General features: G+C 34.9%; 2 protein-coding genes across 2 annotated transcripts; both read left to right on the top strand.

Annotated features, from left to right (window-relative positions):
* Positions 1-2,540: 2,540 nt before the first annotated feature.
* Positions 2,541-5,947, top strand: LOC147404028 (chlorophyll a-b binding protein CP24 10A, chloroplastic-like). Its single transcript, XM_086439825.1, has 2 exons — positions 2,541-2,870; positions 5,183-5,947. Exons 1-2 carry the CDS (start codon positions 2,632-2,634, stop codon positions 5,730-5,732), a joined length of 789 nt encoding a protein of 262 aa, XP_086295951.1. The 5' UTR covers positions 2,541-2,631; the 3' UTR covers positions 5,733-5,947.
* Positions 5,948-17,041: 11,094 nt separating this feature from the next.
* On the top strand, positions 17,042-19,951 carry LOC147404027 (putative disease resistance protein At4g19050). Its single transcript, XM_086437635.1, has one exon. The coding sequence runs from the start codon at positions 17,042-17,044 to the stop codon at positions 19,949-19,951; it is 2,910 nt and encodes a 969-aa protein (XP_086293761.1).
* The last annotated feature ends 375 nt before the right edge of the window (positions 19,952-20,326 follow it).

The raw sequence follows: 20,326 nt of genomic DNA, 5'->3' as shown, positions 1-20,326 counted from the left end.
CTGGATTTAATGACCCAATCCAGCATGTTGTTGGATTCGTTATATATACAGATCCAATCCCAATCTAATTGTTAATGGATCAAATTTATATCCAATAAATTCATATTGGATATGGACATGATCTGACTATTTTGGGGTTGGTTTTAGATTTGAAACCAATCCACTTTGAATCCTATCCATTGACAGCCCTTTTAAACACCAAGAATCGTTATTGTTGGGTGAGATGGATTTGATTTGTGGTTGGTGAAGGACCATACCGAATGTTTAGGAGAACTTTATTTAGCCAAAGCTGAAGGAAATGTGCACCTCTGTCCTGCGTAGAAAATCGGAAGTGCACTCCTACACATGTAGGCTTTCAGAGCTGGTTGTTGATCCTCTCATATTACATTGATCCTCAGTCTTCCTTGACCTTGATTTAGTCTGCTTCCCCATGAACTGCTAATGCGAACTGTAGTTGGTTGAGATGTTTCTCTTGTCTCTGATACGGGAGCCTCTTTTTCTGTAAGTGAGAGCACTAGCACCGTCCAAACTAACCCCAATAAGCTCCTCGGGAAGGGTAGGTCAAGTGTTTGAAAACCCACAAAGTTATGAATTCCTTAGGGCCACCCTCCAAGGTCTAGTTGATCCTCGACTCAACCAGTTGCATGTAGGACTTTCCGAGGGGGTGGTGTATTTGACACGGTTATCAAAAAAAAAAAAAACACTAGCACTGTCCAAACTATTCTTGGTAGGTGGATTTTTCTTATGCTAAGCCCAAGTTACCGAAACGGATAAAAGGTTAGGTTAGACCCTTTAATGGAGTAATGTGTTAGTTGTTCTTTCCTTTGAAGACGGATTCAACAAGATACAGAATAGATGCGATTGTGCTCTAAAACTTGTCATCCACTTCCAGGAAATGTTTGAAACATAGAACTTACAATAATACAAAGCCACATTGTTAGAAGATTGAAGCCCATTATTCTAGCTGGCCCACTAAAAACCACGATTTTTGTTTCGGAGCCCAAATTTGATGAACCCAGGCACCCAAAACCATTATGTTTACCTCCGCACCAAAAATGCCTTGTGCCACACTTTCTAAAGAATATTTGATACACCTCCTGGTTGACCTAAGCACCCAAAATCATTTTGATTGGTATTTTCTAACTATTATATTATTATAACAAAATTACTTTAGAAAAAAAATTCAAATCCAATGATTAGAAATTGCTCCTGAAAAATAAGTTGATAAAAAACATTGATCTAGCTGATTTTTGATGTGTAAGCCCAATTGGGGGTACCAAGAGTCTATCCGATTTCGATTTTCAACTCGTTGTTGTCAATACAATTACATAGGTTTGGAAGGAAGAGATCCTCACCAAATTGTCGTGTTGCTTTACAGGTTACAAAACCAATCAAACATAATCATTTGATTGATATCTAGAAAGGATAAAAATATAGAAGAAATATTCATCGTACATGTTTCACCTTGGGATATGTATTAGATAGTTTAGTAATTAGATCTAAATCCTGAGGGGTTGGCTCAATGGTAATTTCAAACCAATAAGTGGTGAAAGTCTGTAGGTGGTGAATTCGATACCTAGCATGAGTAATAATTCCTCAAGGTCACCAGTGAAGGCACACCCTCACTTACCTGATACGTATGATGTGCGGGCGTTGCACGTGCCCCAAGACTAGTCCTTGGATAAGACCATGATTTATGGACTGGGCAAATCCTAGATATATGTTCAGTCCGTTGTCTACAAGGATACCCGGTTATAAAAATATAAAAAAAGTAAGTAGATCTTATACATTACTAGATCCCTCATACATATAGAAATAGTAAGGACGATAAATTTTGAAAATTGGACAACATTGAGTTAACCAAGAAACTCTTGCTTAACAGAATATGAAATTCGAATAAATGAATAAAAGTATGATCGCAAAAAATCTAAGATGGAGAAAATTTTCAAATTATAATGTAAGGTATACTGCCTCGCCCACAAATTTCAATTTTAAAATTTAAAATCTTAAACTAGGTCACACATGGACTATCACATTGTCAACCTAACACTACAACCTTATAGATTTTATGAAAAAACTCATAGTAAAAGATATATATTTTTTGAACTTATCTATGGAATTGAAAATGGATGACTAGTAAGTACCTAAACTAGATTTTAGTCCTATGCAACCCCGAGGCATTGGTTCATGTTGTTTAGTGCCACATGGTGATTCTATCAGCATATTTCCATTTTCCACTCTAGGCAGGAGAGAGAAATTTTTTCTCTTATTGTTATTATTGCTGATGTCATTTGTGCCACGTGTAAAATTACTATTGGATTGTGAGAAAAAAAAATCAATCTGGATAAGTGGCCCAAAACCATGGCCAAGATTACTTGACGAACTTACACCTTAAAACTAGAGGCCAAGACATTGTCCACGTGGATGAGGACAAGGCAAAGATTCGGATGGAACTGAGTATCCCATTGGTCCGAAATCTATCCATGAGTGATCAAAGATTTCATCTCTAGATTTGTTTCTCAAAGCCCTTTCAATTATAACTAGTGTTCATAAAGAACAGAAGAAAGCCCAAACATCTAAAATTGCTAATTAAATAAAAAAAAACAAAACAATATTATTAGTAGAGGAGAGATGGCTGTGGCTGCAACTTCAGCTGTAGTACTTAAAGGCTTTGTTGGGTCTCCCTTCTTGTCTGGCAATAAGAAGAGTAGCCAGACCTTGGTGTCGTCCACCATCGGATCTAGAGTGGGTGGTGGTCGCTCTCTTCGTAGACTTGTCGTGGTTGCTGCCGCGGCTGCTGGTAAGAAGTCTTGGATTCCCGGCGTTAAAGCAGGAGGCAACCTCGTCGACCCCGAATGGCTCGATGGCTCGTAAGTCCCACCATTGCCATTTTTCACTTCAATGCATGTGATCATCAAAAGTTGGTTTAAACATTATTCGGTACGAAACGAACCAGTTCACTGTATGTTCATGTTCGTTTAATTTTAGGGTGAATTATCATTTCATGAGCTGAAAATGAGTTATTTATGATTCCGGCTAACTGTTCATTTTAATTTTCAAAACATGAATAATCACGTTTTTATTAAAAAAAAGATTCAGAATGATAACAAATACGACGGTTTTAAAGTACTTATTTCCTAGGCTTAAAGTGACAATTTCGAATTAGTCATTTTAAACCTATGAAATAGTCACTTTAAAAATCTTTGAATTCGTTATCGTTCACGTTTTGGTAATTAAAATGAAGTGAGTCGGAATCGTAAATTTGTCAAAAATTGATCACTTTTCCATAAACCCTTAATTTTATCATTGGATACGGGAACTTATTTTTTGAAAAAATTGATCAATTATGGTACTTCATCATTGCAAATCTATAAAAAATAAACAATCTATTTAATTCTAAGAATTTTTTAATATTATATATAGTTGTAGTTAAATCATATAACAAGCCAAGGAGTCATATCCGTACAGATCTGCAAATTTGGCTCAGTCCAACTTGATTGTTTGAAGTTCTTAATTTATTAGTATGTATTTATATTTTGATAATTATGTTTTTTTATTCTTATTATTAGGTAGATTAGTAGAAGCCCAGTCACAAACTCACAATCTTATTTTATATAGACAATAAATATTTAAATCATTAAAATATTAATTATTTAGTATCATTAAACATAAAATTATGTTGACTAATAAAAATGACCTAAATACCTTATCTTAAACCTTTAATCAAAATCCCTTATTTTTTCTTCGCAAATCCACTCATATTCAAGTTCTTTGTAGATTATTAGCTTTCTTGGTGAATTATTTTCTCTTATTCTACTTCATCTTCATTTCATTATTTTGAATCTCACCTTAATCTCTTATTTTTCTACCAAAAATTCCATTGTTACTTAAGAGTCCTCATTTTCAACATTTAACCGAAAATCCTTGAGTTTTTTCTTTTAAACGAGTCGTCTTCACGCTTCTCATCTTTAATCCATCATTTTCAATATCATCTTAACAAAAAACCCTGGATTTTTCTACCTAAATCAGTTATCTTCAATATATCGTTTTAAAGCTCATTTTAACAAAAACCCTTGATTTTTTTACTCAAAATTCCATCATTTTCTACTTTTCCAAAATTCCTATCTTTTTCTTGAGGCTTGAGGTTTAAGTAGATAAAAATTAAGATTGGAGACATGGATAACAAAATTTGCCAAGTAGTAGAAGATGACTTGTTTTGGGAAGTAAAAAACAAGGATTTTTGACTAAAGGTTAAAGATGAGGGTATTTATGGTATTTTATTAGTCAATAAGAGAAGAATGAGGTCACCAATGCGGGGATACTCCCTAAATCAACAAAAAAAAAAAAAAAAACAAAAAAAAGAGAAGAACGAGGTGAAAGAACACAAGTCATTGATTTGAAAACTTAGGGACATATATAAGATATTCACCAAAACATGGCGATCTATGTCTAAATCACCCTAAAAGCATATTGTTAAAGGTTTACGACAACAATAAAAATCATGATTCAACGATGAATTGATAAGTTTAAGGTATTTTCAAAGCCCAATTTCTTTCGAGACCAAGATGACTACCCCAAGTCATCTTGATCTTAGACGAGTTTTTGAAGTATGATCACATATATCAAATATTAGATCAACATCAACTAAAATGGATTAGGTTAGATTGGGATGGGTCCAAATTAATGCTAAGATCCCCTAAGATAATGTCCTAGCCTATGATTGTTAAATAAATCAGCTAATCTTGGAGCAATTATTACCACAAAAAAGCTTAGGCCTCGAGCCCTCAACAAACCTGCAATGTTTTATAAATAGAACCTATGATTGGCCCAAAAATTTGTCTAGTTGGTGGGATTGCTTGTGGTCTAACTCTGGTTCAATTTGGTTGGTCTAGCTCTGATTGATTTATATTTGTTAAAAATATGAACATTTTTCCTAAGTTACTTTTATTTATTTTCATTAAAAAAAATAACAACACGTTCACATGATTGTCGGTTAGCCAAATATCATTACAAAATCCTGTTGCTGATTTTTAAAATGCCAGTTATACGATTATTGGGACAGTCTTGGGCATTTTATTTTGGGCCAAGGGACCATAATGGGCCATTATGGGCTAATCTAATGACATGTATCACTAACTTCTCTTGTTTAACTCTGTTTTTATTCATTTTGATGACGATACAGGCTTCCAGGTGACTATGGGTTCGACCCATTGGGCCTGGGTAAGGACCCAGCCTTTCTCAAGTGGTACAGAGAGGCTGAGCTGATCCATGGTCGATGGGCAATGGCAGCGGTTCTTGGCATCTTCGTAGGACAGGCTTGGAGCGGTGTGCCATGGTTCGAGGCCGGTGCTGACCCGAGGGCAATTGCACCATTCTCCTTTGGATCCCTATTAGGTACCCAACTCCTTCTCATGGGTTGGGTTGAGAGCAAACGGTGGGTGGACTTCTTCAGCCCAGAATCTCAGTCCGTGGAGTGGGCGACACCATGGTCCAAGACCGCGGAGAATTTTGCTAATGCAACAGGTGAACAAGGTTACCCAGGTGGTAAATTCTTCGACCCATTGGGCTTCGCTGGCACGATGAATAATGGTGTGTATGTCCCTGACGAAGAGAAGCTCGAGAGACTGAAGTTGGCCGAGATCAAACATGCCCGACTTGCTATGTTAGCCATGCTTATTTTCTATTTCGAGGCTGGGCAAGGGAAAACACCCCTTGGAGCTCTTGGCTTGTAAACTTGTTTCATATGTGAATTAGATCGAGATCCATTGTCAGAAGAAAACTAAAAAACTATTTAACTTAAAATATCGTGAACCCTTACGTGTTGGTCAATTATGTGTTCTATAAGACTGTTACCTTGGCTTAGCCCAAATACTAAGGGACCATGACTGTGTAGCCATTGGAATGAAGTGAGACAGTATCAAATTATATGTTTGAAGATTAGTTTTTATGCTGCTTCTGTTCTTCATCCTCTAGTAAAAAAATTATTGAGGAAATTAAAATTGATGCAAATGGTAAAGAATAAGAATTTAAAAAGTGTACAAGTAGTTTATTTTGTATGTTTGCTAGGAAGTAGAACATATAGGCCTCTGTTGGAGAAGTGAACCTCACCCAATTGTAAATGAGTAACGATTTTTTTCTTTTAAAAATAAAAATAATTTAATGGTGTTAGATATATTGTGTCCCACACGGTAATTATCCACTTGTAATTTATTCTCAATTTTTATGCATGAAGGGCAATATGTTATTTAACCCCCAAGGTGTTTGTCTCAATGATAAAACTAGTGACAGGTGTTTGCCTCCTCTAGTTATGTATTCGAAATTGGGTGGCCTCTTGACTTATCTTATTACACGTTAGAAAACTTCTACAGAGTCGAAGCATACAACTTAGGGATTAGTCCCTTTCTAAAGGGTGTGGGGTAACCATAAAAGAAAGGGGGGAGGGCAATATGTTATTTAGAAAAAGAGTCGTGATTTTCTGACTCCCCCCTTTGACATACTCCCCCATACTCTTTTGACGTGGCATGTGCTAAAACCATAGATTTCCTCGGGATACACAACTATAATCCACATAAATATGTTTAATTGTGCATCCTAAGGAAAAAAAAATCTATGATTCTAACACATGCCACGTAAAAAGAGTATGGGGGAGTATTTATAAAGGGAAAGTTTGAAAATCATTATTCTAAAAAATAAGTCACTAGAAGTACAAACATTACTCTTCATACCACGTTTCCAGACAAGTAAATAGAGATTGTGACTGCTAGAGATACATTAACACAAGAGTTATGATCTAGAACGGTGTCCCATTGCTATAGCAACACCGTGACAGGTTTTTGTTGGTGTTTAAACACATCGGACTGCATGCCATGCAGCAAACATCTTGATTAGGAGTCGGATGTGTTTTAGACTAAAATGTGTCACATAGACACCGTTCCTGTTCTTTAGGAATGAGACACCTTACCTGATCCCGATTCTTAACATAATTGATGGTACATTATATCACAATTAGCATGATTTTAGCTAGTATCAATTAGGGATTAGGATTGAAAGTGGCAGGTTATGGTGAGCATTCATTTTAGTTTTATGGACAATTAGAAATATCTGAACTTGTTTGGTATCAATTAGAGATATGTAAGGTACTAGCTTACTATGTTGGTGTGCTCAAATGGCAAATCTGTGAGGCTTGAAATTGTCATCATCCCTTGGTTTCTGTTGCTGACAAAACTTGTGTGCACGCACAGTGTGCTCATGTTTTAGCCACTACCCATCATCATCCCTCTTAGAGGTCTAATCTTATGTCACCATCACAACTCGTGCCCTTTTCCACTGATGTCCTCCATTAACAAGATTTGATGCCATTGCCACCAAACGAGATCTTCATGATTTAAGTATCTTCTTGCCAAGGGATTCCTCCCTTTCATGACCTTAAAGATATTAAGGGCTTAACTTTTTGCTCCATTAATCACTAGGTGCATGTTATTGGACTATATTGATTCACTTTGGATCATTTGGTTGTTAAGAGTACCAGGATATGAAACCATGTAATAAGTTGTACACCAAATCATGTTTTATAAATATTATAAGATATGGATTAGATTTGTTAGAAATTGAGTATATCTCTCTGTTTAGAATTTGTTTTATTATTTGCTATATAAACTCTATTGAATTCTTGTAATCATTATCAAGATAAATAAATATATTTTCGTGTCTTTAAATGTGTGAGAGCTAATACCAGATCTCGTTAATTTTTTGTTCTATTAATCACAAGGTGTTTTTGGTATATTGATTGGGTTTGGATTTTTTGGTATTAGAGTTAACACTACATCTCAAGTTCATACCTCAAAAAGAGCAATTTGGGGAAATGGATGCTTAGGATCCAAAAGAGAAGGGTAGTAGATTGGAAACCACCATAGAATCAATATAGAGGGCATCGGCGGAAGGGTAACTTGGGGGCAAGTTGTAAGGAAGAAATATCAAGGGCCTAAGAAGATATCAGAGTGTGTCGTTGTGGATGTCAGATAATGGTCTTCTACCTTCTCTTCTATTCTCATTTTCGGAGTCGAGTATTCATAATCCACTTTAATTAGTTCTACCCATCACATTTTTTTTATTTGAATTATTTGCTATGCCTTCTTTCTAAAAATCTTTTAGAGTAGTGATAATATGACGCCCCTCTCTGACATATGCTCCCCCTACAGCCTCAACACTTAATCGTATATGATATGCCTCGAGATACACATAAAAGGATTTATGATTATGTGTATCCCAAGGCAAATGATGATCTATGTAATAAGTAGAGTATCTAATTCTTTAGAGAGCTACTATTGGCACCCCAAATTTTACTAATTACATCCCAATTTCTTAAATTATATGTCATGCCCACTTAAAAATTAAAATACAACATTCAAACATTACAAAGGTTTGACTTAAATTATTATCTCAAGATTACAAAACATTATAATACTCGTTCAAATAAGTTCAACAGTTGTTTACAGTTATGATTAGGCCCATATAAAATCTTAAACCCAAAAAAATAGAAATCTAACAAAAAAATAAAATGAGAGAGAGAACTTCTATTAACACCCTAACTTTATTTATTCTTAATCATTTACTTATTTTCTTTATTTTTAATTGGAGTATAATAAGTAAAATTTGTGGTGCCAATAGCATCTCTCATTCTTTAAAGTGAGCAAGGATGATAGAGTAAGGAAGGAAAAAAGAACCATGAAATTAATTAAGAGTATAATCTTTCACTTATAATTTGCTCAAGGCTTGTCCTTACAAATATGCAAGGTATCTCTAGTGCTTCAAATTCACGAAGGAATGAGCATTCGTCCTTAGTATTGTCCTCTTCACTTTTATCTTCTTTTTTTGTTTAGTTAAAGTTATTCCTTAGAAAACCTCTACTCAAAGCAAACTTGTATTCTTCCTCCCATCTCAGCCGTTGGTTAAAATTGATCAGTGGGCCCAGTGTAGTTGTTAGACTCACTTGGCAATTTCAGAGCTGTCAGGATCAAACTTATTTGGTCTAGAGGAGAGGAGGAAGAAAATCTTTTTTTTTTTTTTTTTTTCCTACCTAAAACCTAAGGCCTAAGATACAAGTTTCCTAGGGATCAGTTTCCATGGGGAATCCCTACTGATGCATATATATGGTAAGTAAGAGTTAATTAAAAGATATAATGAGATCAAGAATATAATCTAATCGATCACCTTCAAATTTCAATATGGTTTCTTAAAGAAGCCCATGATGGACAATGCACGAAACCAACTTTTAATTGGACTATATTTTACTCAATTGTAGTCAATTGGTTCACTAATAAGAGTTGCCGACAAACATTTGATTTAATCATACTCCTCCATGATTTACTGAATATTTGAGACACCCCCCCATGTTAAGTTTTAAACTAATGACGTTCCCCTTTAACATTTGTCTTCTCTACGTGACTGACAAACAAAAAAAAAATTGATCTAATTGCACTCATCTTTGATGCTCCTTCCAAGAAAAATCCATCATCGTCAAGCTCTTCAATTTTTAGTGTAGATTATTCGTTAACAATTAAATCTCCTCTAGCTAATGTTTTAAAAATCGAATTGATAGTCAAATCAAAATTTGGTTCAAATGGCCATATCAGGGCTGATCAGGGGTCAATTTGGTTGGATCAATTTGTATTTATAATTTTTAAATATATAAAAATAAGAAATAAATAAAGGAAATGAAAAAGGAAATTTACAGACCTTTTCATTAATCGACATAAAAATTACAAAAGTATTATAGATTTTCTTGAAACTATTCTATTTTCTTCAAATCTACAAAAAATTTTAACTTCTTTTCTTTAAAAATCACGACAAAAATAATTTTTAGTAATAAAAATATTTTAGTTTTGAAGAACCAATTCATGAGAAGCAACAATTTGTGTAGTTGAACAATTACTATATATATATATACACATATGAGTAGTGTTCGGAGGCCCTAAAATGATACTCAAAACCAATTGGCAATGAGTAGAGTAGCTCAGGAGATTACAAGGAGTGTTCGATGTGGGACTAAACTTAGCATGCCCTCACACGCGTGGTCTAGACTTGACCAAAACACACGGTGACATGAACTGAATGACATGAAGAAGAGAAAGACCCACTTTAATACCATGATAAATTTAAGGGGTGAGGGAAAAAACAAAAATAACCCCCACCCCAACCCACATGCGCGCGCGCACACACACACACACACAAATCTCTCTTCTCAATTTTAATCCATTTCTTTTTGTGCATTTAAAATCTTCAGTTTGTGTCAATAATATCATTTTTAAACACTTAATTCAGTATATAATTGAAGTTAAAATCTCTTTATCTAATATATATATATATATAAACACTTGAAATTAAAAAAAATGTTATCTTTAAAAGACTGCTGCCTAACAAGTTGTTGGGGAAGTATTCGTGGATTGAAAGAGTGCGTCAAAATCAAACTTTTTTATTTATTTATTGTCATTTTTTATATTTAAATTTCAACTTGACTGTTGGTCAAAACAGTGACTGAGAAGGAAGACCTAAAGTTGCATTTAATGGGGGGAAGGCGCAACAATTTAGGTTGTCAATCGATCTAAAACGGGATTCATATTTAGGGCCAGGTTCAGGTTTGGGCTTGGCCTGATTACTCCCTTAAGAAAATGAGTTTCCAAAAATTCTCACAACACAATGGACTCCCCTACTGCGTTGAGACGGACCCAGACGGCTATGTATGTACCTATATGTTCTTTCTCTGAATAATACTGGTCCATTTCCAGCCCGGCCCATTGATGCCCTTTTAACACTAGAGTAGGGTCAAAACATTTTATGAAGTGGGTAGGTGGGTGATCTCTATTCTCTATCATAAGTAAGGTATCTAAGACTTTAATAAATAGAGGGAAGGAAAAGAGAAATAGAGACTCATGAGATAAATTAAGAATATAATCTTTCACTTTTAATTTGCTCAAACTATTCTCCTTGCTAATGCAAATAAGGTATCTCTAAAACTTGAAATTCAAGAAGGAATAAATGCTCCTCTTCTCCTTACTATTGTCCTCTTCTCTTTTTCTTTTTCTTTTTATTTTATAAAAGATATTCCTAAGGGAATCCTTAGAAAAAATTATAGGAAAAATTACTTTTTTTTTTTATAATTGTAATATATTAATAAAAAAGGAGAGAAACAACAATCAAGGAGGTCGAGATGGCCTCTAAAAGAAACCAAACAAGGAAAAGAAAAATAAAAAATCACAAAAAAGTGTTCCATCTAAAAACGAAGTCTTCAAAAGTATAGACTAACAGATCCCCAAGTAGAAAATATATCCTTGAAAATACTTTTTATAACTTCAGTTATAATAATTATTAGAAAAAATACCAGTATTGCCCTTAATATGTTAAATTATTAAAAATACTTAGGGTGTCATCTATGATGCCTATGCTTAGGGGTCTCATGTAACCAGTGGAATCCCTAGCAAAATTTGATATGTGAAGAGGATGCAACATATAGCTGCTTGAGCTGATCCTTTCCCAAATCTCCAGCTTTGGATACTAATCAAGCAATGTTTAAGAGATCAACAATCACTATTCTAACGTTAAAATTCAAATTTGGCCTATATTTTATTTTATTCTTATCTTTTTGTTTTCTTTCAAAGTGGATCGGTACTTTTGGAGTTTGAGCCATTAATGAGTTGGAGAGAGGACTGGTCACGTGTGGCTATGAATTGCACTTCTCATCTCCCAAATGCAAGGTAGCAACACATTAAGAAGAAATGCATTTGGACCATTAATGAGGTGGAGAGTGGACTAGTTGTTTGAGCAATCGCTATGGGCGCAAAATCTGTTTTTATGGAAAAAAAAAAAACAACTTTGAGTTTCTGTTTATATTTATTTTGATGTCAATGGAGATAGGAGCAGAAGGCTCTTAGAGCTCTTCGTATGCATTTAGTTATTTTAGGATTCTGACTACTAATTTAGATATTTTAATTAAGAAACATCCCCCCCCCCCCCCCCCCCCCCAAATAGAATCTTAGATCAATTGCCTAAGGATACAAAATAATTTTTTTTATGATTATGTGTATCCCGAGGAAATGGTCTATGGTTTTGTGATGGAGGCGAGGGGGGCATGTGTTGGAAACTCACTACACTTTAATTAAGGGTCTTGTTGATGCATTTCTTAAGGTTACACGTTAAAGTACAACAACTACACTTTGGAAATTGGATTTTATGCCAAAAATGCCCTTAAAAATATTTTTTTTTATCAAAAACAAATGCTTATTCTTAAGGTGTATTTATTGCACTTTAACATGTGCCCTTAGGGCACACGTTAATAAAACCCCTTTAATTAAAAGAGAGTATTTTTTATAATAATTAGACGGAGTTCCAAGAGTAATGTTTAAAAAATTGGGCCTTGAATGGTCCATATATATATTTTCTAAATGGGGATCTGTTGGTCCTTATTTTTTTTAAATTTGGCTTTAAAAGTCATTTTCCCTAGTAAATTTGGAAAACCTCTGTGTTAGAAAGAATTTGAATCCTTTGATGGATTGGATTCTAGTCCAAGAAGAGAATCTGGGCCCTACTCCTATCGTTATAAGTATGGAACGGCCTCCTCTAGATTTTATCTAAAAATTCTCAAAGGTGCCAAGGATTTTTCTCTGGGAACCCTTATAGAGAAAACGGACTCCATCATCAAGGCTATAGCTGATCCATAGAAAAGAAAAGTTTAGGAGGACGTGAGTTTATACAGTTATTTTCAGACTGATGGAATACTTTTTCTTTCCATTCAATCCCACGAAAGGTATGTAATGGTTCATATCTAAATAATTGAATTTAGCATTTACACCGATGGAATTGTTTTTGAACATATGAGTTCACTTTCATGAGTCTATCTATCTATATATATATATATATGTGGGTCCCTATCCGTGGCCAACATTTTGGCAAACACTTTTTCAAAACATGGGTTAGAGGTCTTGGAATGGGCTGATTTTTGGTGAGGATGATCTCTACGGTGAGGAGATCATCTTCACCAAAAATCAGCTCATTCCAAAACTTCTAGCCCCATTTTACAAGTTGAAAAATCGTGAACCGTCCATTTTTTGTAAACCATTTTTGATGAGGTTAGAAGTTTTGGAATGGGTTGATTTTTGGTGATGATGATCTCCTCACCATAGAGATCATCCTCACCAAAAATCAGCCCATTCCAAGACCTCTAACCCATGTTTTGAAAAATGTGTTTGCCAAAATGTTTGCCAAACTGTTGGCCACTGATCGCTACTCTATATGGGTCCCTATCCATGGCCAACAGTTTGGCAAACATTTTGGCAAACACTTTTTCAAAACATGGGTTAGAGGTCTTGGAATGGGCTGATTTTTGGTGAGGATGATCTCTACGGTGAGGAGATCATCTTCACCAAAAATCAGCTCATTCTAAAGACAGTCAAACATTTTTCAAAGTAGGGGTTAGAAGTTTCTTAATGGGCTGATTTTTGTGAGGATGATATCTATGGTGAAAAGATCATCATCACAAAAAATCAGTTCATTCCAAAACTTCTAACCCTAATTACAAGTTGAAGAATCATAGGGTTTGAAATTTCGGAATGGATTAATATTTTATTTTAGAATTTCTAACCTATACATTGAAAAAATGTTTGACACAATGTTTAGCTCTCTTTGAGACCTTGAATGCCACTCATATATATATAATCCAATTTGAAACTTCTAACCCCATCAAAAGTTAGAATTCTGGATTGTCATTTTTTACCATTGATTTGTAAATTACTTTTGATGAGGTTAAAAATTTCAGATTTGACTGATCTTTTATGAGGATGGTCTACTCATCATAGAGATCACAAAAAATTAGGATAATTATATATATATATATATATATATATATATATATATATATATTATATATATATATATATAATATATATATATATATATTATATATATATATATTTATTCAATCCAATTGATACTAGAATCATTCATGAATGAAATTAACGATTGATTTCTGCTTATAGTTATTTGCTCAATCTCTTCTCCTTGCTAATGCAAGGAATCTCTGTAACTTCAATTTCACGAAGGAATGAATACTACTCCTCCTCGCTGTTGTTGGTTTTTCTTTTGCATTTTATAAGAGATACTCCTACGGATTCCCTAGAAAATTTCTATCCCAAAGGAAACCTGTATTCTTGTTTTTGCCATCTCAGCTGTTCATTAAAATTGATTAGTGGGCCCTGTGTGATTGAATGACTCTCACGTGCCAATTTCTGAACAATCAATATAAAACTTATTTTGTCTATAGTGGAGGTAGGAAACTTTTATTTCTTTCCTTTACCTGAGGGGATAAGATCATGATTATTAGGTGATATAGACACACACCTCCACAATTTGCTGTATATTTGAGATAAACCCTTGTGTTTTCAAACTGATGGCATCCCCTTTTTGACATTTGTCTTCTTGGAGAAACAAACGTAAAATTACCAAACTGCACTCTTCTTTAACCTGATCTAGTGAAAAAACCTTCAACCTTTGGGGCAGATTTTTTTTAACCTATTAGACCTCCTCTAGCTTTAATCTATCATCTTGAACCTCTTTAAAAAATAAATAATAATAAATAAATGAATAAAAGAAAAACCATTGATTTTTCTATCCAAAAATCTAGTTGTCACCATTAGGGTTGTGAATCATATAAGTTAATAAGGATAAGGTGGAATTTTTGTTCATTTTTCACTTCATTCGTACATCTAAATCTGACCAAAAGTTAAAATATAGAAGACCAAAAACTTCATATTATATATATATATATATATATATCTATCTGTAGTAGTAAACTATATCGTACACAATATTTACAAAACCTAATGCAGATATACCTCTAAGCTCCCATATCTTTTCCTTTTCAATATTCATTATTGTTTTCTTTAATTGATATTATTAGGGTTCAATACCATCATTTTATTAAAATCAAGTTTATGTATCAATCGATCTCTAACCAATGTTATTAAAGAAAATAAATTAGTTTCACCGATTTTGGGTTTTCTGCATTAGCAAACTTGGTCCAATCCGTTATACTGTTTTTGGTTAATAATCAGTTCCTTTCCCCAAATGATTTTACCAATTTGGGGTTTCTATGGAAATAAAATTTTTAAAAAAATGATATTTAATCAGTTGATATTGATTTTAGGGAAAAAAGAATTGAAATTACCTAGATTTCATGACCAATGGCTTATTTGGATCATTGGATCCAAAAACCCATTGAACATCCTTACCCTCAATCTCGAGAGTGATCAAATTTGCTCATAGTCCACCACTGTTTTTACATGTGGCATTGATGCCATAAGCAATAATAAGAGAATTTTCTTGCACATAGTAAAAAACCGAAATTACTTGATAAGATCATTTTGTGGCATTAAGAAACATGATCCAATACAATAGTGTTGTAGAGGATGAAATTCTATGAATTTCAAAAAAAATTATTATTCACCGTTGTATTTCAATTTTTAACACCATTGATCAAGCTCGAAAAATATTGTTGTTTTTACCATGAAATTTAGAAGGTTGTAGTGTTCAATTGCCAATATGATAATCCATGTGGATCACACGATATTTTTTAAGATTTGAAATCTAAATATTAAAATTTTTGAGCAATGGACATGCCGTTAGGCGAGAGAAATTTCTCTCTTATCACTTACGTCATCAGCACCACATGTCAACTAGGTGTTGGGCTGTGAGCAAACAATCATTCTCAATCCGAAGGAGTGATTTTTTGCTCACGGTCCAACAACTATTGAACATGTGGTGCTAATAATGTAAGTGATAAGAGAGAAATTTCTCTCCTAATAGCACATCCACAACCCAGATATCTTAATTTTTAGATTTCAAATCTTAAAATGAATTATATGATCCACATGGATTATCATATTAGCAATTGAACAATGTAGCTTTCTAGATTTCATGAAAAAACTCATGGTAAAAATAAAATAAAAAATTGGCTACCGAGCATCAAAATATAAAATTAAAATACAATGATGAAAAATAATTTTTTTTTCTAAAATTCTTAGAATTTCATCCTCTACGACACTGTTGTAAAGGATCATGTTTTTGAATACCACAAAGTGATCCTATAAGGAAATTTCCTTTTTTTATTATGGGTAGAAGGCAGAAAAATTATTTTATTATTGCTTACGTACCTTTCAAAAAAAATCCAAAAAATTCAACTATTACTTATGTCATCAGCGCCCCATATAAAAATGGTGTTGGGCTTTGAGCAAATTTGCTCACAGCACTGTGAGCAAAACAATCACTCCTTCCGAAGTAACCATTCTTCTTTCTTTTGATATTAAAACTTAAAAGAACAGGGTTTCTGATGATATTTTGGTAAAAATTCCAAAGTGTATTTATAACGTGTGCCCCGTTAACAAGACCCTTGAACTAAACCCCGTTATTTTATTTATTTTCATCAGGTACCTTCCCCCATTTTATAAATATTTGAAATGCATCCCTCCATTTTAAAATCGAAGTCATAGCCCCTATTGACTTTGGTCTTTTCTTATAATCTGATCGAAAATAATTATAATGCCATTATCTTCAACTTCAAGGTAAAAACTCTCTTTTTTTTTTTCTTCGCACAACTGGCTAGTCATGTTGCAAGTGCTTTAGTCTCTATGATAAAAGATGAACAATGATGAATGCACGCGGTCTTAGTACGGGGTTGGGTACACAGTTGATGTGGCAAAGGCACAGAACCACACATCTTTTCCCTATGTATCCCAATGAAAACAATATATGGTCATGTGCCCTTACCACGCCAGTTGATACCAACACCGCGTGCATCCATCACGACTCATAAAAAATATATATTTATTATTTTGGAGTATAGTAAACATATTCATATTCTAAGATACCAACTCGGTTTACTACAGAGCAATTCAAAGTCAAAGCTGAACTCTTTGAGTCGGTTTACAATATCGATTCGGCCACGAAACAAACTTTGAAATTGTTTGAAAATGAGGAAACTGGAATTATTTCGATTATGGGATGGAAAGAAATAGGATTGGGCAGAGTGAGGATTGCCAAATGCATTGTGAAGAGTGTGATGGATCATTCGTTATTCGACATTGTGATCTGGATTTCATTGCCTCAGGATGATTGGAGCTCGATCAGAAAAATCCAAATGGTAATCACTGAGAAATTGGGATTAAATCAATCACTTCCAAATGCGCAGCAGAACTGGGATGAGAAGTTTGTTGGAAGAAATATATATGCTTCCTTATTGAATAAAAAGTTCTTGTTGGTATTGGAGGATCCTCCATCGACAGGCTTCAATTTTTTGTCGGTTGGTGTTCCACATCCCAACAACGTAAGTAATGCAAGCAAGTTCTTAATCATGACTACATCAGACGATCTTAACAAAGTGATGCAGACTGATAAGGTAATCCAGTTGGTACCTAACAATTTTTCCGATTTCTTGAACTTGTTCAAGGAAGAGTGCTTAGACGTGGTTGATTCTCCAAGGTTTCATGGCCATGTCACTCAGGACTCCGTCCTAGATTGTCTCACAATATGTATGTTTTTGTTTGGTGAGCGTGGAGGTTCGAATGTTGATTTGATTTATTGTTGGTTGGGAGAGGGATTAATTAACAATCACTTGGACGACATAGTTGAGGAGTGGAAGATTGGGCAGGACTTATTAACAGAGTTCACAAGACGGGGCTTGCTAACATCATCATCTTATGAAGAAGAAAATCAGCTGACATATTATGTGATAAACAGTCATGTACGAGATTGGGCATTACGTCGTCGCAGTGATGAGCAACATATAACGCCACCATTTCGAAAGTTTGGTTCTCGCACTATTTTCTTCGGGGATGGAGATCTGAAGTTGGAAGATGAACAACTGAACTGGATTTCCTTGGCCAAGAATGACTTAAAGGAGATCCATCATTCACCGAGATGCCCCAAAGTCTCAATGATCTTGTTTCCACTTTGTGCCCAACTGGCCTTCCTCCAAAATGATTTATTTAGTGAAATGGAGGGCCTTCGAGTGTTAAACCTCTCAGGTACATCTATCTCATCTTTGCCTACCTCCCTCGCCCGCTTGACCCAAAACCTCCGAGTATTGAACTTACGAAATTGCCGCAACCTTAAGGATTTTCCTCATCCCATTCAAGATTTAGAGAATCTCGAAGTACTTGATCTTTCAGGTACTTCACTTGCTTTTGATAACCAACAATCGTCTTCCTCAGCCTTCTCCCTTGAGCGCATGCGTAGAATTCGACTCCTCAATCTTTCTAACAATCCCCATCTCTCCTCACTCCCATCATCCTTTTTTTCAAACTTGAGCACTCTCCAACAACTCGACCTCTCCAATGCTTGTTCCTTGCTAACCCTTCCCTCTTCCCTCTCCCACTGTATCAACCTCAGGTCTCTCATACTAAGAGGTTGTTCTAGTTTGAAGGTTGTGGTTTGTCACCTACCTTTATTACGGGCACTCGAATCACTCGACTTATCAGGTTGCAAGGTCATAGAAGACATCTCTTCCTTTGGGCAATTTAATCATCCAAGCCTTCAATTCCTCAACCTTTCTGGAATCACAACCCGGATAATTAAACTTTCGTTAAGAGGTTATCGAAAGTTGAAGACGATAGAGTTGGAAGGTGTCACGATCATTGAGGAACTTGATCTTTCGTATACGAATATCAAACGGTTCCCCCACGAAGTCTGCGATTGGGGAACATCTTTGAAACGTTTGTATCTTCTAGGCACAGATAACCTAAGCGAAATCAATTGGAAAAAAATCCATCAACTACCAGAAGAGCTTCTTATCTGGGATCAGTGCGGCATTGATTCTTATAATAATTCAGCAATTGAGTCCCTAAAGAAACTTGGTGGAGCTTTCATATCAGTAAGTAGCTCTGAAATTTTTTCGCCTCCCAAAATGTTTGAAACGTATGAAATCTTCCGTGTCTTGCGACGATTCCATGTCAGCATCTGTCCTTGTTCTGAACAAGGAACAAGCAAGGGGGGCAATGTTGTTTCTTTCCAAAGGGAACAATTCTTGTACAAAGATATTTATTCCAAGTCCTCTTTCTCCTCCTCTTTTCGTTCCTCCACGCTCACCCCTACCAAACATTTTTCTCATTTTGTTAGTACAAACAGACAAGGAGGGCATTTGGAGATTAATGATCAGAATAATATTTTTCCCCTGGATCTTTCTAATGTTTCCATGTCGACACGGTTTTTTTCTCTATTCAACAACAGATTTGGTGAATCACTTTCAGATTTTTATATATTCGAATTGGAAGAATGTTGGATTGAAAGATGCCATGAAATGAAGACTATTTTTGATTCAAGGACACACCCTTACAACAACAGCTTTCTGAATTTACGAAATATTTGGGTATCTAATCTTGCAAAGGTAACCACCATACATAGGGGAGGCTCATCATGGCTCTGGAAGGAATTTCGTAGACTAAAACATATACGTTTGGAGTACTGTCCAAAGCTCTTGAGCGTCTTTTCCCAAGGTCATGATGGGATTTGCCCTTTGGTAAGCCTAGAATCGTTGGAAATAAGATTTTGTGCTAGATTTGAGGAGGTGATGGAAAATGATACAAAATTGATGGATCCTGATAAAGGAGAAATAATCGAAGGTGTATCTTCCCCATTCCCGCGGTTGCATACTTTGTGTCTTTGGGAGCTTTCGAAACTAAAGAGTATCGTTGGTCCTAATATGTACTTGCCAGAATTGAAGAAGCTTAAAGTGAGAGGGTGTCCCAAGTTGCATAAACTCCCTCTTCGTCTCGTCGATCTTGGAAAAACTGATGAAAAAATATGTATCCAGGGGGAGGTGGAGTGGTGGAACCGCCTTCAAGATGACCAAGGTATAAAGAACCACATCAACTTTCTTGGATTTACACCTCACAACAAATATGCACGCTGACCCAAACAACCTAACTCATTCTCTTCTCTTCTCTCTCTCTTTCTTTCCATAGCTTGGATTTATTTGCTATCATGTAGTGTATCAATGTACTTTGTGTAAATAATGGAAAATTCTAGTCTCAATTCTCAAAACCACTTTGGTGCACACGTACAATTTAGATGAGATGACATTCCTAGGGATTCCCATGGAAACTTGCATTCCTCTCTTGGGAACTTGCATTAATAGTAATTTTTACACCATCTCAACTGTACATTAATTGATATCCTCGTTTGAGAATTGAAATATAGTTTCTTCATTATTTGTCAATAATTACTATTAATGTGTGTCTCATGTAATTAAAGAACTTTGTGGAATTAATAATTGGTTATTTGTTAA

This window comes from Akebia trifoliata, chromosome 4, assembly GCF_017979445.1.
Source record: "Akebia trifoliata isolate Shusen 1 chromosome 4, ASM1797944v1, whole genome shotgun sequence".
Lineage (NCBI taxonomy): Eukaryota > Viridiplantae > Streptophyta > Magnoliopsida > Ranunculales > Lardizabalaceae > Akebia > Akebia trifoliata.
Note: the sequence above shows the minus strand (reverse complement) of the source record. Positions and strands in the feature narration are given on the sequence as shown.